Here is a 25121-nt window from a genome sequence, read left to right as displayed (position 1 = left end):
TTGTATGACACGCGAAAGGTCTTTGCACTTGACAACAACTCCGAAAGGTGGAAGTGCAAATTTAAACCGATGGAGGAACACTATGTTGTGTTCGCTACTACTCCAACCTTCTCAACAATTTCGCCTTGATTTTGTTAGGCAATTTAATCTTCATGTTTCGCACATCTTTGGCGCACTTAATTTTTTCTCTCGCATTTCAGGCGGTAACGCTTTTTTATTTTCGGTGTGTGTTACACACTAAAATTCAAAGTCAACAACTTTTCGTGCTCAAAAATAAAATGTAGTTAATGTTTTTATGCCCTGGTTTAAGGGGGTATTATGATTTCAAGGCTTCCTTTGCAATGCGGAATGATAATTTTACTTAAATAAATAATTAAAAATTTGGAAGCACAATTTTTTCCGTCGTATATAATTTATTTGCTAAAAATATACTGCAACGCATTATGAAAAAAAAAATCTTAATCCAAATGAATAATTTTTATTGGTTTCTTTTTGGTCTTGTGCATAAAGATAGAAAGTAGTATTATCAAGGTCAACGCTAATAGTTCTTTTTAAATGAAAATACGAAAATTAAGATATATTTTTTAATTCAATGAAAAACTGGTTTGAAATTATTGCTTTTAGTAGGAGCTAAGAGCTCTTTGTTGTTATTAGTTTATTCACTTTACTTTGGACATTAATTTTACTTGAGAACTGGTTCATTTTGTGTGCGTTTCATGGGCAATTAGTTTAATAAGCTAGCTGAAATATGTTGTCTATTAATAATACTTATATCGAAACTTGTATTGGGCTTGGATAATTTGGTAATGGCTTCATAATTTTGTTGGAAATGTTACCATCAACCTTAAAGCCTTGTGCTATAGGAAAATAATTGAAGCCTCAGCTGTCGTCCTATCGATTGTAATCGAAATATGTCGCTTAAATGGTGTGGGAACTAAAATATCCCTACTAAATCTCCATTTGTATCACCAAAAACCAACCGATGCTGTTATATTTTAATTTATCTTTGTGCAATTATTATTTATGATTGATTCCGGTACCATCGACCTGTCGAGCCACTTTCAATCAATCGAGCGTATAATAATTTACATAACCTATTCACCCATCAACACCAACTTTTTTAGCCGAATAAGAAAAACAACAACAAATTTGAATGGAATTGGAAAAAAAATGTAGTCAGAATGTAATTTAGAATGTTTTTGTGTCGACAAATTTCTGGCTGGTTTTGCTATTTTGTTGTTTCTCTTCGTTCTCTTTCGCACGAGCCTATGGCCAAATATCCACCACCCCTTTGCCACCCACCCTCTTTCTGTCTTGTTTCTCTCTCTCTCTCCCTATTCGCTGTCTCTGTCTTTTGTATTTTTCTTTTTTATGCGTTCGCTTATTTGCCATTCTAAGATTTTCTTGCCTTTTTTGTTGTTTTTCTGGCCATTTCTTCTTCTTGCTATCGCTGTCTACGCTTTGCGAGCATTTTCGCTGGCTTCTCTCTCGCTCTCTCACGCATATTTTCCAACAAAGAGGAGGCCGGTTTTTGTTTTCTGTCTCTCCCTTTTTTTCTGGCTCACCCGCTCCCTTTTTCGCTCAGCTGTGTGTGTGATGTATCTGTATCTGTGTAAGCTGAATGCGTGTGTGTGTGTGTGTTCGTTGTATCTACGTTTTTGTTTTTTTGTATCTTCACAGTCAAGGACAAGTTAATGAACGATTTTCTCTTATGTGCGGATTTTCCTACATGCGGGGGTGATGGGTGGTAAAGTTGTTTGGGTCTCGAATCGCTTTAATTATAAACAAAGTACAAAAAAAAACCGAATTTCAATTTGAATCATGTTGAGTCGACTTGAATTCGAAATTTTGCTCATCTCCGTGCCATGGATTTTTATCGACTAGCACATATAATTCTTTTGCTCACGTTCGAATAACAATACTATAGAAAATCTTTCTTTCAGTGCAAATTATTCTCAACTGAATTCTGTTTCCTTCTTTTGTTTTGTTCATTAACAAAACGATTTTAATTTTGTTGCTCACTTTTCCGGTTGGTGATTTTTATTTTGCTCGGCGCCGCATTTTTTGGCACCTCTTTTGGCGTCATTGTTTTTTTTTGTGCTTATTTATTAATTGCGGTTTAATTAATTTATTTGATTTATTTTTTCTTGCCTACCCGAACAGATTTTCATTCATTTTCATACACTTTGTAGACGGTGATTGTGACCCATATTAAATGAAACAAAAATATTACGTCAGCAGTTCGTTGTTATTTTCGTGTATTGTTTTCCATTTTTATTGTATCACCGCTTTGGTAATCTCTTTTTTGTATCTTTTGTGTCTGCTCGCAGATCAAAAATCGCACTTTTCTGACTTAAGCTTCTTTTCTTTTGCACTGTCAAGTTTTTCTTTGTCTCCCTCTATATTTTTTTCACGCTCTCTCGCCGTCGTTGACTCGCTTAAAGCATTTTCGTTGGTTTTATTTACAATTTTTGGTTTAGATACGCTAAATATTTGTTAAGAGATTTCGGTGTTTGGTAATCTCTAAAACCATCGCCGTTTGAAATCTTAGGGGTCTGTGAAATTGTTGTCTTAGGTCATAGACAAACGTAAAGCCGGCTATACATACATATGTTTCAAATATTTATTTTATTGCTAATTGTTGTTCAGCTCAAATGTTTATCATTGAATCAATTTAATCGGAAAATTATATAGATTTTTATAAAAACATTGAGGCATTGTTCTTTTATAGGGCTAACATACTTTTAAACCTGTAACCTACAATATTGGCCCGACTTTTAGTGACTTGCGCTGTTATTAATGCAAAAGTCGCAGCCAAGGAGAGCTTTTCCATTTTCCGCCCAACGTGCAACACCGCCCCCTCGGTTGAAGCCCAGTTGATAAGCTCTTAAATATTTAAACTGTGTGTCAGAATGTCGGGAAGTTGCCAGATGTGTGGGTGGTTGGTGGGGCTTCATTCTGTCGCATTATGACGCAAGGTTTTCCTTTGGGAATGGTTAACACACACACACACAGGCGCACAGCCAAAAAAAGGGAGGGCAAGTAAAGTTAATTAACAATTTGTTTGCAATGCTCCGTTGGCATTTATGTCGCTCGCATTGTTGGCAATGAGATGATGATGTGATTTCCCTGATATTTGCTTTCCTGGAAGCCATCAATTGCCAATGGGAATACAGTTGAGAATGCTTTTGAATGGCGCATTAAATGATTCTATAGATTTTCATTTCCATTTCCCGTTTCTTGGAATTCTATGTTGCTCGAAAAAGTAAATTGGCCTATAATAATAAATTAATTAATAAAATCCAATTCACTGTTTGTATTCTGTAGCAGAAAATACGTTATACGTTTTCTACTTCAGGGGCAACAGCCGGGGGCTTTGGACCAGTTTTACGTGCAAATTATAATTTCGACTTTTATTTTCTACATGTTTCAGATTACCACATCCACTGCCAAGAAATTGTGGGAGAAATCCGATGGCAAGGGCGTGTCCTCGAGCACGCCAGGTGGACCGCTGCATCCCCTGCAGATTCCCGGCATCGGGGATCCCTCCTCGGTGTGGAAGGATCACACCTGGTCCACACAGGGCGAGAATATCCTGGTACCGCCCCCCTCGCGAGCCTACGCCCATGGAGGCGCCTCCGATACTTCAAACAGCGGCAATGCGGGCATACTGAGGTGAGAAAATTAACGCGAACTAAACATTTACAAATGGATTCAATAGAGCGTGATGTGCAGATAAGGAAGTTACAAAATACGCTTGTAAATTTCAAGAGTAGAAATTGTTCCATGCGTTTAATAAAGTAATTCATGAATGTTTAAACTACTGCACTGAACTATCGATAATTTTAAATGTTTTATAACTATCCAATGGTGCTATTTCTCTTGCAGTCCTCGCGATTCGACTTGCGCCAAAGTGGTTGAATATGTTTTCAGTGGCTCGCCCACAAACAAAGATAGCTCGCTTTCCGGATTGGAGCCGCACTTGCGGAATCTTAAGTTTGACGACAACGATAAGGTTGGTTTTTAAGCCATGAAATACACTTTCAAAACGTTAAATTAATAATACCGTGTTTCCAATTACAGTCACGCGATGATAAGGAAAAGGCTAACTCTCCGTTTGACACAAACGGTTTGAAGAAGGACGATCAGGTCACAAACTCAAATGGTGTTGTCAACGGCATTGACGATGACAAGGGCTTCAAGTGAGTAGCAGACAACTTTCATCTCCGTCCAGACTCCAACTGATGGCCTCGCAGACTAGACTCTAAACTCTGGGTTGGTTAGAAAAACTGGTTTTCTCACTCTGTTGTCAGTTGGGTTCTTCTCCGCCTCTCTTCTCTTGACCGCAGAATTTTTTCAAGTTATGATTACTGAAAATGAAATTTTTCCAGTTCAAGGTTGGGTTCTTTCTTTTTGCATAGACTTTCACTCAATCCACAATGTGGTGTGTTGTTAGAAAGGCAAGAAGTGGAGTTTTCCAGTTTTCATCGTGACTGGCAAACGATTGAGGAAGTTATGACTGGTGTTCTGTTTAATAGACATTGCTAGTCATTCTTATTGTTTTTTCTTTTGTACGAAGGTTATTCAATAGAGGTTTTAACATTACGAATGGTATTCAAAACTATAGCCAATTTTTATGTTGTAAGGCCTACGATTAAATGTAATTAGATGAAGAAATCCATTTCCTTTCTGTTTTGCATTACATGTGCGTTTTTCACACAGCTGAAACTTAATTAAGAGCTTTTAGCAATTACACATTGATGTAATTGCTTTAGTTTCCTAATATTTAGTAATATATTACTTGCGAGCATATGCTAATAATTGGCTTACTCGTTAATTGTTAAGACTCAAACCTTGAATATTTAATTTTCGAAGTGTTGACCCACAAAATTCATATCAATTACCTGAAATGTTTACCGGCCTGGTCTTAACCCAAATTTTTTTGTACTTCACTTGCAATTGCCATATCTTCGTATTCATGTGTGACATAAAGCTGCAAAGTGATTGTTGTGCGTCTGCCCACGGTTTTCGTATTTCCATTTACATTATTTGTTATTAAGTTTTAATTGTTATTTATGGCAATGGGGAAAGCTTTTTTCTCCTCGTTCGGCCCACCTGCGCTTTACGCATTTTGACTTGACGCAACGAAAATACGGCGACACTTTGAGTGAGTTAAATTGGAATTTGTGCAGTTATGTTGAAAGAGTTATGCTCAAAAAATGTAGGAGGAGTGCTCTGGTGGCTAAGCGTGCATTTCAAGACAATTTATATTGGTTAAGCAAACTAGCAACTAATTGGAATCAAGTTTCAATATGAAAATAAATAGACTTGGCGTTTGGCTTTTTGTAATTAGACTTCACCTTAAATTCGATTAGTTTTTTCATCAAGGTCTGGGTCTATTCTTAATATGTATTGAAATACTTAAGTCCAATTATTACAATTTCTGAGCCACTTCCCCTTATCATGCTACCGCACTTAAACTACATTTAGCAGAAACAAATACATAAGAGTCCAGCAACCAGCTTTTAGGCCTAACAAAAGAAAAAGAAACCAGTCTGCGGTTTCCTCTCTCTCTCTTATTTTTTTTATCTGTTTCTCACTCTCGTCTTTGGCAGCCGGCTGGTTTCTCAGTTTCTTTTTTTTTCTGTCCACTGACGCTGTTTTGCAATTTCATTGCCGGTTGGCCCAAACATGTTTCAATGCCAAACGTAATAACTGTTATGATGTAAGTGGCAACAACACAAGCCAGAAGAGGAGCCACAGAAGCAGCAATAAAAATCACCTGCATCAAGATCAGCTATAAGAAATCAATACTCATTCCGGTTTCAGTTATGGCAGAGCTGGTTAAATTTCGATCACATAATAATGTTGATTACAAGACTCCAAATAGAAGTTTAGCTTTGTTTAAAACTAACCATATTAACGCAATGAATGTAGTACTTAGTACATAATCCCATAAACTATAATACGGTATATAAAATTAACATATTAGATATCTTATTGTGACTTCTAATAGTATAGCAACGATCTGAAAGATAAATATGTAAAGCGACACAACTTACCGGGGTGATGAAACCAAATTGGAAACGTTTTGTAGATATATTATGTTGTAAATGCTATACACCTTTTGATTAGATTTCATTTGATATTGCATTACAGCGTGGGCTTCAGTTGGTTTTTGTGTATTTATTTTGTTGCTACTGCGGCTGGAGGTTTCTTTTTTATATGGCTGTTTGTTATTGTACGTTTTGTTTGAAATTAAAGTTGCGAAAACATTGAAAAGCGAAAAGCGCTGCTAAAAATAATTCGAGGCAGGCAAAAGTGGACAGACAAGTGACTCACTTGACTGGCACATACACACACACACACAATGAATGCTGCTTCTTCTTTCGCCGCCTGCCAGGTGACCCAGACCACTGCTAACCCAATACTACCGCCACCCCTTCCCCTATCAGCGCCCTTTTCCGCTTACCATTCTGACCTTTTTGGCTGGCGATGCCTCATTTTTGTATTGCTTTCCCTCTATGCCCTCGCCGCACTTTCTTTTGTCTTGAAAAGTGAAAATTTTGGGTCACCGAAAGAGGAGCAGAGGGGGTAATGGGATTGTACAAACATACTACTTTGTGCTAGGTCAGACATGACTCTTAGAATTCGGGGGCCAATGGAAAGCTGCCAATAAAAACCTGACCTCGGCCAAACTAGACGCTCTAGAAATGGTCAAAGTGAGAGTGTGAAATCTAAGCTTTGAATTTGGTTTCATATTCAACTAGTCGGGAAAAGTGTGTTGTAATTTTAACCCCAAAACAGTAATAGATTATGGCTAGCCAAAATGAAGCCAAGATGTATAAAAGAACGGAAATGATCTGTTTATGCTTGGCTGGGCTCATAACTGGGATTATTTACAGCCAGATGGTTAGTAATCACTGACGGAATTCTAAAATATACGTAGCTAAGCTTTATGACTAAGACAGGTAGTCAAAAAGATCTCAAAGTGTATTACGTAAGCTGTTTAAAAATTATATAAATTACAAGCTCTTAGCAGCAATGCAATTCGCATTACAGTTGGATTAACAGTAATTAATTTCCTCGCTTTGGATATTTGTTTCCCCAGCTGCTTTGGCGGAGAGCGCTTAACTTTTGTTCTGCTCCCCAGATTCTCTGAAGTCACATGTATTGTTAATAATGCGGTGTGAATGACCTGACAATGAAATTATAGCTGGCAAATTACATACGAGCACACATGCACTTGACGCTAGAAAGAAAAGGCAAAAACAATGTGAAGAGTGGAGTGTAGTAATATCGCTTGCAGAGTCATCGACTTGGGTGCAGTGGGTTAAGAGCGATAAATGAATCGGCTGCCGTGCCGAGATAAATGCATTAATTAATTTAGCAGCATGACTGACTCATACATATAGTGGCAAACATTTCCAGTTTGATATAAAGTTTGGCTCGACTATTTTATTTGCATGCTAAACGCAGCTTGTTGAAACAAAATCGTTGATTTTATGCAGATGTTGTGTTTAATTTATGAACTCTGCTCAGCTGGTCTGCTGACGTCACGAGTGATTATCAAACAAGTTTGCTGCTTAAGTCTTTTGTTGTACCCGGTATTTGGCCAATAGCTGCAAAACTGTGCAGTTTGATTTAATATTAGGGCAGCGAATTATTTGCCAGTAATCTGAGATTGTTTTCGAATTCAAATTAAAGATCCCTTTAATTATTTATATTTATATTAATTTATACATATAGCTTTTGTGCACTATTTGTTCTAAATAATGTACTTTTTAGTACACATCGGTTTGAGTGTCTGATAAAAAAATGGGTCTTGTCTCGACTAAGTGGTGTTTACAGTCGCTCGCAAACTGTCTAGAGCTCCAAACTGTTTAGTACACATATTTTTGTCTCACTGTTAACTAACACGCTGTAAAGGTCCTTTGTTGCTTTTAAACTGTGAAATATAAGGCATAATTTAAAAACTGAAGTATTTTTAGTTTTCAAAAAAAATATTTGTTATATTCTTAAATATGTTATTAAGCACCATTTTACGTTCATTTCATTATAGTCGCACTCCTGGTTCTCGTCAACCATCGCCAGCAGAGGAGTCCCAGCCACGTCCCCCAAATCTACTCTTTCCCCCACTGCCCTTCAACCACATGCTCATGGATCATGGCCAAGGCATGGGCGGCGGCTTGGGCGGAGTTGTCGGTTCTGGCAACGGGGTCGGTGGTGGCAGCGGCGGCGGGGGGGCGGGCGGCGCATATGCGGCCCACCAGCAGATGGCCGCCCAGATGAGTCAATTGCAACCGCCGATGATGAACGGCGTTGGTGGCGGAATGCCAATGGCAGCACAGGTAGGATGGTTCATTTTAGCTGAAAGATTTAGCTTATAACATTAAATAGACTTTTTAGAAATTGAATAAGAACTGCAATAAATTAACAATTATTTGAGCATTTCTACAAACATTTTCTTAATAATTATCGTGTGATAACTAATTTATAATACTATTTGACAGTCACCCATGCTGAATCACCAGGCAGCTGGACCCAATCATATGGAATCTCCCGGAAATCTCTTGCAGCAGCAAAATTTTGATGTTCAGGTGAGTTGAAATGAATCCTACCGAACAGTTTGTTGTTGCCATGGTCCCTAGAGTGACATTTTCATTCTGGGTTCACAACCGAAAATTTGGGTCATGTGAGTGGGTGGCATGGGAGTAGGCAACAGAATGCTGGAGCCACTGTGGCTGCCTAATTTTCCACATCCGCCGGATGCTGCTGTTGCGTCCCCTGGTAGCCATTTCCGCCAGCCTTGCACAAAACTCGGTCCCAATGCACCACTCTCCATTTCTCGATTTAGCATCCGGCATACTGCGCAGTGCCCATCTCGTTGCATGCAATTTATTTCGAAACAAAACGGAAATCGGATTTATTAGCCACAAAATTGCTTTTAAGCTGGTGCTTCTGTGTGCCAGTGGCTGTCAAACCATCCTTTGGTTAGGCTCGCTCTCATTCCTCGCTCAGTCACATTCCTGCGGTTACAGTGGGCACTTGATAAGGGAAAGCGGTTGAAAAATCATTTTCCAAATTTAATAATAAAGCCTTTAGTTTCATTCAGTTTCTCAGATCACTTAATGAATCACTGTGTTTATAGAGTTTTGAACCGCTTTAACCGTTTTGAACCTCATGAATATAACATATACTTATTTGCATACTGTGCATACGAGTGCATACTGTTTTCCGAACCCAGTCAATGTCATTTCTCTCTGTTAACTTCAGCTTTATATCTGGCAAACAACCAACAGGCAGCCCCTCTCCCTTGGCTTGCCAAATTGAAAATCAATATGCGTTGTTGCAGTTACCGATGCTATATCCTCCCTCGATCTCTGCCCCTCCTGCCCGATTCCCCCTTGGCCTTCAACTGTTGGCCGCAAAGCAAATTGACATTTCCACACTTTAGTCATCGTTGAGGCTGGGGCAATCTGCACTTCCGCTTTTTATCGCTCGCTCCACACATCCTGCAGGCATTTTTGTGTCGCTTTTGTCTTCTCCTCTGGCATAAAGAAGGGAAAGGCGGTGGAAAACTTTATCGTAGCTCTTTGTTGGCCTGTGTGTGTGTTTTAAGTGAGCTGCCTGAAAGTGTGCTGCGCAAAATTGCATCAAAGTGAAAAAGCCAACACACTGTCAGAAAATGTTGTTAAGCCAGCAACAAGCATCAAACCGTATCCTGATCGGGCCAAAGTAGCTGGAATGTCATTACGGATGAAAAACTGATGCTCCTGTGGCGCCAGAAAGGTGAAAGTTTAATGCGCTTCCTCTGTTTTGCGTAAAGTTTTCAATAAGCACATTGCAGTCACATTTAATGCATTCTGCTCATATGTGTTAATCGAACAAAAATAATTTAAGGAAATGCGTGGAGTATACTTAGTGAGCTCTAAGTGAAGTAAATGCATTCATAACCAAATATGTGTTTCAAAATATAAAATTTAAACATTTCTCTTATCCATCAGAAATCAAACTTCGTGTTACATCAAAAAAAGTAAAATACTTCTCGAACATTAAAATGAAATTACCCTTCCAGAGGTCAGTTAAAAGTTGCCCTTTTATGACGCGCTTTTAATTCAGAGCAAAAAATTATATTATAATGCCTGCGTTATGCGAGAGCCCATAAAGAATGTTAATATATGTGTAATAATAATGAATATTATTATGTTTTCATATTCTCTCAGAGAGACAAAGCAACTCGCAACACTCAAACCATAAATAAAGCCCTGGAAAAGAGGGTGATAAAGGGAAAGCAGGAGGAGGACATATATGCATTTATTGGTTTCATGAGAAAGCCGTGCAATATGTTGCCGATAATGGATAATGCAAGGCGTGCACTCAGGCTTTTCCCCACTTTTCGATAGCTTTCGTGCATATTTCTTATTAAATTGGCGTTGATATTAACACTGAAGGAAGAAAGAAAGAAAAGAATCTTGACGAATTGCATGCAAAATAACGATGAAAACTGAGTGAATGGATTTTTGGTTGGCTTTGAGGGATGACAATATGGCACCACATACAATGCAAGCGATTTTTGACAATGGTTATGCAATAAATATGAAGACGAACGACTTGAGGCTTTTGTTATGAGATTTTGAAAGAGGGTGATGAAAAAAAAGTGATACGACTATCACTACTTGTGGTTTATTGCTTATTTGGTTCTTAGTATTTAATAAATCCAAACGTTTCTTGACTCTAACTTCAGTTTCTTCACCATTGTGTCTATAATGCAATTTACTCATGAGTATGTATTAAAGTCAGAAGAAAAACGAGGAAAATCGCATATGGTGTAACCAAGCGTAGAATGTCAGAATGTAGAAGACAAATGGATGGATTGTCTTTGAAATGGAAGAAATCATTATTTATATGCAGCAGAAGAAGCACGATGAAGAAAATTACAAGAGACCGAAGGAAGAAGGAAAATTGCTTTGGCAAATCGCTGAAAATTAATGCAAACTGTTGCCAAAACGTCATCAATATAAATTTCAATGTGACCAATAACAATATTTGCCAAACTATTTGCGGGAAAATAGAGAAAAATATGTGTCAAACATAAATCAATTCTTCAGGGCAAAAGATTGAAGATAAGAGAAGTTAGTTTGCCAAATAATTTAGAAATTGTTAAAATAGAAAAAAGCCGATTGGTGCAAATATTTTCGCTTTTCATAGTCCACTTCCTCTTACTAGAAAAACAATTGCAAATGTTGTGGCACAAAATGCGGAAGAAATGTTTTTCTACGGCTCACTTTTTATGATTTCCTTTCTCTAACACTTTTGGCTGCTGTCTGTCTTAGCCACGCTTCATTGGTTGCTTTTGTGTGTTAATCAGTCAGTTGGCAAGGCTTTTGTTGTCTTCAATGCGGCTTAATCCGATGATTGCTTTTGGTCTCTTTTGTCTGCCTAATTCAGCTTTGATCAGAAAGTCTGTTTAATTGATTTTAAAAGTGTCGGATTACTGTGGTTTTTCTTGTCTACAGGTACTCGCTTTAGTAAATCAGAAAGTTAATGGAAAACCCTTTTGTACATATACAAGTTGAAGGTAACGAAGAAGATAAAATAAATAATAAAATAACATAATTTAAATGCATAATCTAAATGGAAATAGATGCAAATAAATCAGGTTATTGCAAAAAATTGTGTCTGCATTATGCAAATTACAGCAATAGTTTTGTGTCTTTTCGAGTGTTTAATTTATGCATTACAAAATATGAATAATTTTTTTTATTCTTTTTTTATGCCAGTCATAGTTTTGGGTCAGCAGGCAATTGAGATTTAACAGATGGCATAAACTAATAGGTATGGGATAGCACGAATGCCACTTGCATTCAGCGTTCAAATTCGTCGTGCATAATTTACCACCGCCAAAGTGCGAAAATTTGCATAAAAGTGCATTTAAATCAATGAAAGTGCAGCATCTGCTTTGCACCTTACCGCGGATTCGCAATGTACCCCTCTGCAGTTTACCACCCCTCTCGGTCCCAGGCATATATTAATATAGCAATTAATTAAGCGTTAATTGGCACAAAAAGCATATAGCTCATTATGCATGTGTGTATGGCACTTAGTAAATTAATTTCCAATTGTCCATGGGCAGTGTTTCATTTCACTGCAGACCTGAACACATTTTGTTCAAAATACGTTTTCGTTGCATTTCAAGTTTAAATGGCTGCGTTTTGATGGTGGAAAAATGTATTCAATTAAAATCCTACAATGCCAAAGCGAACGTGCACTTTGGTTGGCTAAATTTTGAGATTTTAAAGTAGGTATAATTGGTATGATTTCGTTTTAGATAATGTTTCGATTAACATAATTGCATATGGAACTAGGTGTCTAGGAGTAAATCATTTTTGAATATAAGCTGGCTCATAGCTTGTATAAATTATATATATTATTAATAAATAATCCAATTGCTTTCCTGGAAGTTTTAAACTCAAGTTTGCTGTGCAACTTTCAAGTTTTGATCTAATTTAAACAGGATTGATTACCTTTAGCTTCCTTAGGCAACTTTCCCCACTTCGCATTAGTCTGGAAAGACTTCTCCGTAACCATGGACAACGATAAATTGCTTCTACGTCCCCAATATTCACCTCCTGTTATCTGTCGAAAGCCATAATCAAGTGGTTGTTGCTTTTTGAGCAGGGGCGTGTTCCACCGAAGGAGTGAAAATTATTGGAGTGGGATGGTGGAAAGTGTCATCCAATGCCGTCACTTGACATTTACCGCCAATAAAGCCCAATTAGCGGTTACTCCATGCCTCAGACACGCCGGCTTCGTCGTCTTCCCTTGAAGTTTGTGTGGACACGCAAATGCTAATTAGTAAGTGGCAAATAGTTGACATCGTCTAGAGAAGGGGGCGGGTGTTGATGCGTGGCAAGTGGGTGGGTTGGTGGCAAGTAGCAAGTGGCAAGTGGCGGGGCGTCGCAAATTTGGTAGCCGAGACATTAATTAGGCGAAGCCCTGATGCATGCTTCACAGCATATGCGCTTATCAGCAGTGTCCTTGCAACTCCGCCTCTTTAATGGCTTAGTGTATTGGAAATTGTCAATATGAAATAGATTGCCGAGCGAGCATCTATAGAGATACAATACTGTAGTACACTTCAAATGCAATATCCTGTTCTTCCCAAATGTATCTGCTAATCTCGATGCCAACGAAATTTCCCTGCTAATCAATCAATTTCAACCACCCGCCGAAACTTCAGTTAACCTATTAACACTTCTTAACTTTTAACTCGAGCTCACATGGGAAAACTTCAAAGCACACGAAAAGAACAATCCACCCCGAAAAAGAAGCGGAACGACGAAGAGTTTAGCAAATAATTTGCCTTTAATTAACATGCTGACATCATTAAGGAGATGGCAACAGTTTGTCAGATAGCCGAATCATTTGTCTTCACGCCCGCAGGAAATATCATCCCCAACCACCGAAAGGTTTCATTTCGCAGCACCACCATTCGGAAAATGCTATTGACAGCACCACCGTTCCCATGGCCTTGTCAGTTTGTGTATGTGGGTGTGTGTGTGCTAATTAAATAGAAAAATTAGAAAAACTACGTCGTAAATTTCACTACCAAGTCGTGTAATACAAAACCCAAAAGCGCACTTATCACACTCCAGGGGCGAAACGGGCAAACGGGCAAAATGCCGGGGAAATCGGGCACAAGCGCTGACATAGAGCGATGAGGAAAATGGAGAATGGAGAATGGAAAACCCCGAACGGCAAAAACCTCCAATGAAACCCCAGAACCCCCAACCCCCTGAATACCAGAACACCCAACCCCTGGCGGGTGTGAAATCATTTGACGACATTGCTCTCTGCATGACGCAATTAATCACATTAAGTTGGCCTGGCCATGTTATTTATTTATACGTGGCCAGACCGAGCGGGCCAATTCGCTGCAGACGATGAAGAAGCGTTTGATTAGCTCATAAGTGCGCAGCTAAAGACATTGACCTCGATAAGAAATGGAATTGCCCCTCGAAATGAAACGCATTAAAATGCTAATTTGCTGATTACACTCCGCTCGATATTGCATTGGAATTAATTGGAGATACCTTTTATTGGTACTCATATTCTTTGTATTATTTGTACACTATATGACTTGAGATGTCATCAATGTTTCAGAGCGGAACAGGCGTAAATTATTTGTGTTTTATTCATAGTTTGAATAATTAACGCATAATACAAATATTTAAGTGAAACGTGTTTGGGTTTTAATGTTATGCAAATTCCAATGCAATAATACAAATGTTTTAAGTGAAACATATTTGTGTTTTAAAATTATGCAAATTCCAATGCCACTTGAAATGCATTTCAACTGTGTTTGGCTGGCAAAATTCTTTTTAAAATATGTGTGTGGCTTTTTCATTATAATAGAATGATAAACAAATAAATCAAATATTTAAGCACTAAAATCCTTCTTATTTACGTACTAGGCAAAATAAAGCTAGTTTTCTTTGGTAGAATCCATTTCCACTTCAGGCCACTTTTTGGCCACTTTTCATCCACCATAATAAGTTTCGACCTTTGGCAGTAGTTTGTCAACTTTTAGTTGGTTACGTCTGGGGAGGTTTGCAACAACTTTTTCATTAATAGTTAACAAGCTTCATAATTAAGCAGCCAGACGTAGGAAAGTCAGGACATTTCTTTTATTCGTCCCCTTCTTACTTGGCCAAGTTTTTCTTTACTTTTTTTCTTTGGTCGCTCATTACTTCTTGCAGAATTATGTGCTGATAAAGTTGTTTAGATCTTGGCGTTTCGCTTGTTCTGCCAGTTTTGCGGCCTTTTGCAAGTATGTCAATGAGTGGTAGTTTGTTGTCTAGCTGTCATGAGATTTGCCGAACTACCTTCTCAGAGCGTCTTCAAGTCGCACCTTTCATTTGCAGACAGTTTTCCAGCTGCTCATTTTCCGGGCCACTTGTTTACTGCTATTACTGATGGCCTTGCATTCATCTGCATTTCTTTGGCCAAGTAGAAGGACTTTGACAAGTTCTTGCGACTGATGAATAAACCAGCAGGCGACGGAGTATGTAACATTTAAAATTTCACTCTGGGCCAGCCATAAATTTAAATTGCCTCATTAGCAAAGGGTTAACCACGAATACCCCAAAGCATAGTATCCTTAACCAAATTTTACCCTGCTTTCTTAGCTGGATATTCAGGCATTTATTTTGGAGGGGCGCCATCCCTTTGCTTTGCCACTTTGTCTAGCTCATTTAAGTTTTGTTGGTCAAAAAGCTTAACTAAACTAAAAGCATGTAGAGCACTGAAAAGAAAACCGCATGCAGACACTTTATTCATTTTTGCAGGGATATTGGGAAAATGGGAAATGGCTTTGTCCGCTAAGTGAGTGTGTGTTGAAAAGTTTTTCATTGAATTTCACATGTAGACGAGGGCGGGGAACACACACACAGTGGGCGAAGACATCGGAGTTGATAAAATGTTGACAGTTTTGGGTTAGTTGTCGAAGCCTTTGAGTGGACAAGCTGCAGGATAACCAAGGGGAATGTAATTGATAGAGTGCATGGGTTCTTCGAGTTATTTGACTAGCCATTCAAGTTATTTCAGCTACGTTTTAGTGGCCCAAAGAGGATAGTTGGCGAAACATATCTAGGTTGATTCCATGTCCGTTTGACAGGCTGAAAAGGTTGTACTTCATACACAATCATTAACCCAATTTACAATCGCAATCAAAACAGGGCAATCAGAAAACATTTGTGCCCACGCTTGGCAACAATCACGCCAAAAACTAATTGCATACTTTTTGAGTCGATGTGTTTTTTTCGAGCGTCGCCATATTCTAAATAATTAATGCACAGGCGCCGCCGTGCAATCAACATCAGTTGGAGTTGTCAAGTGACTTCATTTCGGTGCTCAACGGTCCGTGGCTGGTAGATGGGAAATGTTTTTTCACGCGGCAAGGATATGGACTATGTGATATGGGATGTGGGATGTGGGATGTGCGATAGTGAAAATGGCGGCAAACAAACTGACGACACAGCAAAGTCATAGATTTCCCACAGAGGAGCGCTCGATCAACCTGCTTTCTACTACTACAACTACGACTACTACTAGCTGCTGCTGTTTGGAAGGTTCAGCCGCATTTGGCTGGGGCCAGACACCTCTTTGCGCACCCACAAATCTGCATCTAGATGTGTATATATATTCCAATTCAGTGCACTTTAATGGTTCTGTTCAGACCTTCCTGCTTTTGTGGGGCGGTGAAAAAAAGTGGGGCTTCGCTGGTGTCGTCGTGCAATTTAAATACACACCCCCTTGATATTATATTTCTCCGCTCCAACCAGCCAGCGACAGATCCCTTCACTACCCCACTTGGGGCCTTGCATGTGACACGCAAACTATATCTATATCTATTTTTTGTATTTTTGTTGTATCCTTTGCTGTCTATAACTCCGTGCTCTATATTTACGCTACATTTAGTCGGAAGTTTCTCGCGTCTGTTGCTTTTCCATGCGTTCTGCTGATGGCTGAGTTTCCATTGTCTGCTGCGGTGATGGAAGGTTATGATAGTTTCTGCCACCTTCTGATTGAGCGAGAAATTCCTAGAAATTACAACCTATTTTAATGTTCAAAAACCAGTTACTATAATATCCGTTTTGGCACATGGTTTGATACAACTTCTGTATCATTAAGTGGCATCTAAAGGGTACTATTTTGTCCTACTAAGTTTTTCATTCCATTCCGTTCAATCAATTCTTTCGCCTTTTGTCAACTAAATTTGCCGCATGTTCGCGCAGAGTGAAAACCAGTAAAACATGGAAGTTCATTTACATGCTCACAAAAAATGTATGCCTAATGGTTTCTTTATTGGATTTCCCCTTTTTTCCAACTCCTGTCGTGCGAAAAAAGTCAAAGTTTGATGATTTTATAGCGTTAAGCTATTAACGATTGTAATCTATATCCATTCAGAATGGTTTACATATAACACGCTAACTTTCTGCCGACAGGCAAATAATTTGGCTGAACTTTTGTCACGCGTGGAAATTGATTTTCACGATTTCGTGAATCATTGAACTTGATTTTAGGGGCTATAGGATAGCTTGCCTATATATTTCTGGTGATTGTTATGCCCCAAATGACTTCACTAACCTAAGACAATGAGTTTGACTTCCCTATCGATTTATTTGCTGTTTATTCAGTTGCATTTTGTAGTTGCAACGATGCGCTCCATTGGGCCGTAAAAAGTTGGCGCAATTGCAGTTGCCTTACATAATCATTTAGAGGCTACTTAAGACACTTTAATGCACTTTTTTCACATCGCTATTACGTATTCTGTTAGTTTTTTCAATTAGTTTTATGAAAAAGCATAATTAAAAGTGGGCTCCCAAAGGCAGGCAAAAGGCAGTCAGTCCACGTTTTAGACGTTTTCAAGGTTCGCGCAGAAATTAATTAGGGGCACAAATGTAGAATGGACTGGTTATCTTTAGGTGCCTTTTGTATTTGGCAAACCCATGTTAATAATCACAATCATCATTATCCCGATCATTATCGTTATGTTTGCGATGGTTAGGCTAAGCGTGCTTTTGAAAGAGCCGGCTAATTTACACACATTCAACTTGTAATCCCCAGCATAATCACAGAGATGAAGTGAAAAGGCGGGGTCGCGTGTTCTGTGCATCTCATTAAGGATAAAGAGCCGGATGTCGCGGTCCTGCAAGTGTGTGTGTGTGTGTGTGTGTTTGTGTGGGTGCATCCTTTTCGGGACACTGTGGCACAATGAGAGCTCATTACCACACTCAGCGAAAAAGTGGTAAATTTGACACAAGTTTAATACCCAAAAATAGGTACCTTAACAGTCTTTTACGGAATATGCATACATTGTATTTTTAATATTATTTGAATGCTCTATTTATAAATGTTATATGCTTGTGCTTTAAAGCAGGTGTTTTTTTTCGCTGTGCAGGTGCTGGAATATTTGAGTGAATAGGTGGGCTTCAGGCCAAAACAGTTTTGCGGTCCTTTGTTTTCGATAAAATGCCATCCGCGTCACATTTCTATTGGTTTGCCGGGTGCGATGGCAGGACCTTTTGTTGCCATTTCTTTGGCCATAATGAGAGTGCGTCTTCAAAAATGGCATTCTGAATGCCGTCGCCCTGCCTGGTTGGGTCTACTCTTAACTTGGCTCAAAGGAGCCGGATTGAGTGCAGCCGCAGCTGTCATTTCAGCTGTCATTGTGTGACATCTTCATCAGCATCATCGTTTTTGCCCGCCTTCGCTTAGTATTTCACTCTTTTGATAGACGTTTGTCAATCAAAATTATGCTCTGGCTTTCCTCTTTCTAGCTCAACATTTCCACTCTAGCCCATTGTTTGCCTTTTGGTTTTGTCACTTTAGTTTGCCTTCCTAATGCATCATCCTTAATTGGCATTTTGTGTAGGAGACTCCGGCATATACTGTTCGTTTCCTCAAAACTCGATCTATTCTTTAGAGTTTGCCGTACCATTTGGTCTCCTTAAGTATTATCATTTAGTTTGCATGCTTGAATACCCTGATAAAACCTTTAACTTCATCCAAACAACACCGCAATCTCCGGAAAATGCGGCAAAGCTTGAACTTTGCCTTTGGCCTCGGTTGTCGTTCAAAATATGTATGTATTATTCAAATATCCATGACAATGCCGTCCACAAATTATGGTTACGAACCGTTGGAGAAGTTTATTAAACTCAAACTCAATTTGTGCCAACACCTTTCTCGGCACTCAAATGTCTGGATGGATTTTGGCCCAAATTGTATGCAATGCCACCACACTCAGCTGCTTTACGACATAATTACATTTTAATTCCAAAGACAAGAGCAAATAATATGGTAAAACTAACCAAGAACAACATCAACAACAAGAACGAATGAAATTTGAAGTTTATCCAAAAGTTTGCACTCATGAGGTCTCTTCCGATTGGCTGAGTAGAATCTGCATGAATTATAATTATGTTTTTCATTAAAATTCACCTTGATGCCGCTGAACAACTTTCGGCGCGATTTTCAACTTTTCGATGAAAACTTTTTCCCCGGTGTGTGCGGAACATTGTGTCGCCGTCTAGCGGCTGTGCTCTTTTGTTGTTTACATATTTGATTTACATTTTTAATGAGCTTGCAAATTTCTAAACTAGAATGCATAAAGAAAATGGTAAATTTTGTGGCGCAGATTCTGGAATTTTTAATTAAATGTTGTTGCTGATTATAATGTTGAAGGTAATGTGCGAAAAGCAATTGAATGAATACGAATTGGAAGTGGGAGTGGGAGTGGGAGTGGGATTGGGATTGGAGTTACCTACCAGCCACCAGCCAGGTGAGACATTCATTCAGCAAAGGATAAAGTTTGCCTTACAAACTACAATTTAATTTAACTTTGGATATTCTTTGTTCTCCCACTCGACTTGTCCTGTTCTCTACTCTTCAGTGCCATATCATTTGGAGTAGACTATAGGGAGTTGGTTCGCTTCTCCCTGCTGCATTTCTTCTCGAAAGTTAGCTGCTGCATTCCTGAACGCACTGCCAATGTCAGCTTATTCTGTCATTCATTTTGATGTTTTCTGTATATTTTTCTTTTTTTTCTTCACTTTTTGCCCTTTTCATTGCTTTAACTTTATCGTAAAAAATAAAGTTTGTTCAACTTTTGGTAGATTCTTTTGGATTTCTACGCGGCATTGAAATGATACTTAATTAGGCAATTTGGACTTGATTAAAGTTATTCTTTCTGAGAAATTGAAATGTCAATGATTTGCAATTAAATTAAAATCTATTAAATAATAAATATGAATATATGGAAGTCTGAGAACTGTGCACAATTTCATGAATTTCAATGGCAAGCAATTTCCGATCGCTGACTTTCATCTTGCAGCTTGTTGTTTACTTACACGTTCATTTTATTTAATATTATGCACATGTTTCATTTATGAAATGCAAAAGTTGCATCCTTATGCGAAAGACGCCACGACGTCTCTCATACCCTTTTTTCAAGTATTTTCCCATTTTCTTGTTCATATTATTGCTGGTAATGTAATAATAATCCCAAATGATTATTTAAACAGTGCACAAGACTGAAGTCTATAAATTAACTCGGTTTCTATGAACTATGTTTCACCAAATCGCTTTTAGAGCATTTCCTAGTCTCCAGTTTCGCCTGCCGTTTGTGAGTTGCATTTTTAATGGGATGCCTTGGAAAAAGTTTGTCATGAGTTTTTCTCTATTTTCCTTGGCTCGTCAGTGGGCGAAGCCCACAGTCGAAGTAGTAGTAGTAGTAGTTGTAGAAGTAGCAGCAGCTGGAAGCAGAAAATTATTCTAATTATGCAAGTAGTATCTGAGGCAGCTGCCTGACAAATACAAATTATACGGGCAAAAGGTCTTGTAGTTGTGTAAGATGATTCCGGATACATAATGTTGAAACGTAATAGATGTCAAAGGATACCTTCGAATGGGTTATGTAGTTCTGAAAAACTTATCGTGAAATGTTTCACCAAAACCATATAGCATAATGGGTCTTCTTCAGTGGCTAATTGTGTTAATTATTGTATTTACTCTTCCTTTCAAGTACAATTACCCCTACTATTTTGCCGGAACTTTCCGCTCCTCTTGCAACTGCGCTTTGTTAGTGAGCTACAATGTTGGATTTAATGCACTTGTCTTTGACAATGACTAACGGTTACTTTGTTATGCCCTCGCCGTGAAGGAGCACCCTCTACTACTTGCACGAATCCACCCAGCCCATTACCCTGTGTGTGTTTGCTTCGTGAAGCTGCAATAATGCCCCTTTAATAATTCTCAGTCATTTGGAAAATAACAGTACAAAGCCGTGACCATATCTCTGGCAGTAACCAACCTCAACCGTCCGGTCTTCATTTTCCCCATCCTTTCGCCAGCCGACCATTTTAACCCTCTACGATTTTCACCCTCCTCGTTTCGTTCGCTCTATCTTTCGGTTGTTGCTGTTGCACCTCGTTGTTGGGCTTTACTTGTTGTTAGCGCCTCCGTTGTTGGCTCTTACCACTGACCCTTTGCTACCTCATCACCCACCGCCCACCCCCTCCCAATTCATGTCGAACATGAAAATTTGTGTTGCATGTCCTTTTTTCGCCTTTCCCTCACAACCTTATTTTTTGCTGCATTTTTTGTTTTTTGCTCCTTTTTGGCCCATGTCCCTTTGGCCACATTTTAAGCTGCTGCAGCTTGTTTCCACTGTTGCATTTTATTTTACATTTTTATTTTCGTTTTCCGGCTCGTTGCTCTGTATTTTCATGTTGCACACCCGTCCGTCCCACTGTCCCTATCTACTCTGCCAATTTTCTACCTAGCTGTGTGATTTAACTAAGTAGACCTCTGGGTCATGGGTTTGACTTTATCATTATGCAGCTGTTGATAGTAGAACAACAATGCTACTCTTTGTTTTTTACTAATCATAATCCTCTTTCTTCTTTTGCAGGTGAGTTGAAAGCTTTATACCGTGTTACGCTCTAAAAAACGGGTATGTAATTATAAACACATAACTTGGAGAGCTATTAGTTGTGCAATTTGATTGAGCAAAGTAAAGTAATTATAAGACGGTCATTTTCTAGACGGCAATATAATCAAAAGAACAATTTTACGCCCAAGCACAGTTGGGATGTTTACATCTGACCAACAGATGCTACAAAGTATGCTATAGTTTTTAGCCAAGCCAATTTCTTTCACCCCTTCCGCACGATTTCATATTTATGGAAGGCAAGAAGCTAATTAAGTTAAATAACAATCAAGGCGGGCGTCCTGCTTGCGTTTTGGGAGCGAAGACGGCTGCATTTTCATGCTTGCTTGGGGCACACGAGGCGTATGCGTAATATGATTTACAGCACATCAAATGTGATTATCAGAGAGCAGAACTCGGTCCCCAAAGGCAGCACACTTTAGTTCCAGCAGCTGCACTCTTTCTCTGTGTGTGTGCGTGTGTGTGTGTGTGTGTACTGCAAGTTGGCTTAATTTAATTTCCATTGTGCAGTGCAGGGACCAAGACGCAGTCCCCACTACTGCCCCTTACCCTTCACACGCTCTTTTGCTGCTGAGTGAAAACATAATTAATTGAATTAAATTTTCTATTTAGCCCCATGCCACTGTTGTTTACCATGCCACTTGACACTTGGTTCCCTTATCTGCTAATATGTAAGCTGTGCATACATACGTACATACCTACCTACATATATCCTTGTCTTTAATTCGTTCGATTGTGGTATGTCGGTTTCTGACTTGCCACAAATTAACTGTGTTTTGGTAAATTTTCCAATTGGCTACACAATTGTGCAATTCACCGTAATTGCTCGAAAATACTTGAAATTTGTGCATCAGTTCTGTGTTTGTTATTATTTTCATGGAGTGGAAAGCAACTTGTTGCAAATGCAATAAAATGTCTCCCACGGAACTCTACACTTTCGTGCAGTGTAGACTTTCCCCTCTTTTTCGGCGCATGCGTTAGAAAATTTTCCGAAGCGGCAGTGGAAAATATCACAAGTTTATAAGAGTAAATGCCGGTTCGGAATGACGTAATATTGTTTCCTATAGAAAAAAATACCTACATTAAAAATATAATTTTCACAAATACAATATTGCGTGGGCGCATTGATTTAAATTAAAGAAACATTTTGGAAACTGTTTGAAATATTTCATATACATACTTTTTTTTAACCTCATTCAACAGTTAAACTCTACACTTATTTCCTCTAAAAAAACAGTGGAGACTTCTCTCTTTACTTTTCAACAGCCAGAAAGCAGGAAAGTGAGAGAAGTAAATCCCTTTATTGTCCTTATAGCAATAGATTTCTTTTTTTTTTTGCGCTTTCGATTTCAGCTTTTGTCATAAAAAATGTGTGGCAATATCCACAGCCTTGCCCGTCACTCAATCACATAAGTCATTCAGTCAGTCAGTAAGCGTGAAAATTCTAGCTTTCACTATGGGGAAAAAGGGTAAATAGCTGAAGGAGAAACACAAACGGACACAAAATGTGTCATGTATTTCAGTTGACATTTTCCGACAATTGGTCATGCATACATGTATTTAATTAAATTTCAACGCGGTATATTCTAAAACAGTTTTATTTTATTACGAGCTAACATTTATACACATTTCACATAATTTAGTTAAGTGATAACAGTGATCCTAGATATCCTAGTATCCTAAATGTTATTTCTAATGCACCGTTCGATTAAAAATTGATGTTGTGCTACCTATTAGCCTCAGGTCCACCACTCTTCGCCAAAATGAACAAACAATTTGAGAACGATAGAAAAACGCCATAGGCCCAAATGTTCTCAGTAGCCAAATAAAAATCATGATAAATCAACAGAAAACTCTGAAGATGAACAAATACAAACAAAGCCGAAACCGCAAGCAGTTAAATGATTGAAAAAAAAAGTACAAAGTGTAGTCTGGGAAATCAGAGGGAAGTGGAAAAGGAGGCAAGTGGCAAACAGGAAAAGCGACATTTGCTTTTGTTACTACAACATTTGGTCGAAGCCCCCAAGCGCGAACAAACAACAAGGCAGTCGAGTTAGAAAGCGGGCAAAGAGGGTTTTTCTTTTTTTCAGCAAATAAGGGGAAGCCAAAAACCGAAGCTGTGAGATTTTTGAAAGATATGCCCACCGAATGAGAAAAAATCCAGTTCCTGCGAAAGGACCAACAAAACGCTCCGCAATTTGCGGACAAGCGAACAATTTGTAAATGTAAACAATGACAGTCAAGTGCCGGAATCAAGAGGAAAATGAAGAAGAAATTGGAGGAGAAAGCTGAAGGGCGACGGAAAAGGACTTCTGTCCGGCTGCCGATAAGGAGAAAGGCACAAAAAAGCTAGGGAAACAAGGGAAATCTGCTACTGAAAATAAAACTTAAGGGCAGAAACGATTAAACCCTCAATTGTTCTAAGTAAATATAAAAAAGATGATGGAAAAGAATTAAAACCAAATGTAAATGAAATATTACATTCCCGAAAATGTCACTTATGAAATAAAATATCTTTGAAATATAAAGGTTTAAAGGAAAAATAGAAGAAAGTATTACGAACCAGAACGAAGTAGAACCAGAAGTAGAAATGAAATCAAGCCAGAAGTCCTCGATTCATCGAATAGCAAATTGCAATCGAAACTTGATTTTCCTTTTGTCTTTCCTGGCTTTCTTTTGTTTTTGGTGGAAACACAACTCCTGTGACCTTTCAACTCGTCCCTTTGCCCCTTCACTTCCATTGTTTTCATTATGATTTCCATTGGTTGACTGGATGTTTGGACGGATTGGTGGAATGAGAAGGCGTGTCATATTGCCATTAAATGAAGTGTGGTCTAAACGTATTGATTTCGTATTTGATTTTTATTTAATAGCGAGAAATTGAGTTTTTGGATGGCTGAGCCTGAAAAAAAGGCTAAAAGGAACGCAACAAATGTTCGATTTCTTTGGCTGATTGAAGAAGGAGCTGTAGTCGTGCAAAGCAAAAATGAAAAAATGGTTGAATTTTAAGGATTGTTAATGGTATGAAACATTTACGTTAGACAAGGGTCGTATTGAAAATTAAATGAATTTATAATGAAGGGGCACGCTGTATTTTTATAATTATTAGGAAGCCCAAAGAAATCGATGATATTTTCTCAACTGAATATGTGAGAAGTAGGAAGACTTTCATCAAACATTTGCAAGTTTAGCTTGAAGGACCATCAATCAGATCTCTTTCTCGACCCACCATCGATGTCAACTTCCCTTATGCCATTTACTAAAGAAATTTATTTGCCCATCATTTTATTTGCATTGCCGGCTTTATGGCCTGTTGCTGACTTGGCCCGAACAATCAATCAAATTGTCTTTCACAGAAGAGGATGATCAGTCGGACTTATTGGCCCCAGACCACACGGATTCTTTTTCCAGCCACTTCCCTCTGTTGCCAGCAACATTAAATCATTCTTTATCATTTCCGGCTTTTGTCCGCTGGCTTGTGTGTTTGTCAACTCCATTCCGGACATTTTGTGCAGTTTTAATTTTACTTCAATGGTGTGTTTTTATTCTTTCCATTTCTCCAAACGCTCCCCTTTGTTGGAAGGCATTGGCATTAGGAGGAAGT

The 25121-nt window shown here is 38.6% G+C and overlaps 1 protein-coding gene across 3 annotated transcripts in view; it reads left to right on the top strand.

Moving 5' to 3' along the window:
- The window catches only part of LOC6552418 (maternal protein pumilio), a 171350-nt gene that overhangs the window by 16146 nt on the left and 130083 nt on the right, over positions 1 to 25121 (top strand). For all 3 annotated transcript variants that reach the window (XM_015154525.2, XM_026983812.1, XM_015154523.2), the window contains 5 exons: positions 3434 to 3675; positions 3889 to 4015; positions 4084 to 4202; positions 8063 to 8351; positions 8514 to 8600. In XM_015154525.2, coding sequence (XP_015010011.1) covers positions 3434 to 3675; positions 3889 to 4015; positions 4084 to 4202; positions 8063 to 8351; positions 8514 to 8600 — 864 coding nt within the window. The remainder of the gene's footprint in view (positions 1 to 3433; positions 3676 to 3888; positions 4016 to 4083; positions 4203 to 8062; positions 8352 to 8513; positions 8601 to 25121) is intronic.

The sequence above is a fragment of the Drosophila erecta genome, unplaced genomic scaffold (assembly GCF_003286155.1).
Source record: "Drosophila erecta strain 14021-0224.00,06,07 unplaced genomic scaffold, DereRS2 tig00000000-arrow-pilon, whole genome shotgun sequence".
Lineage (NCBI taxonomy): Eukaryota > Metazoa > Arthropoda > Insecta > Diptera > Drosophilidae > Drosophila > Drosophila erecta.
Note: the sequence above shows the minus strand (reverse complement) of the source record. Positions and strands in the feature narration are given on the sequence as shown.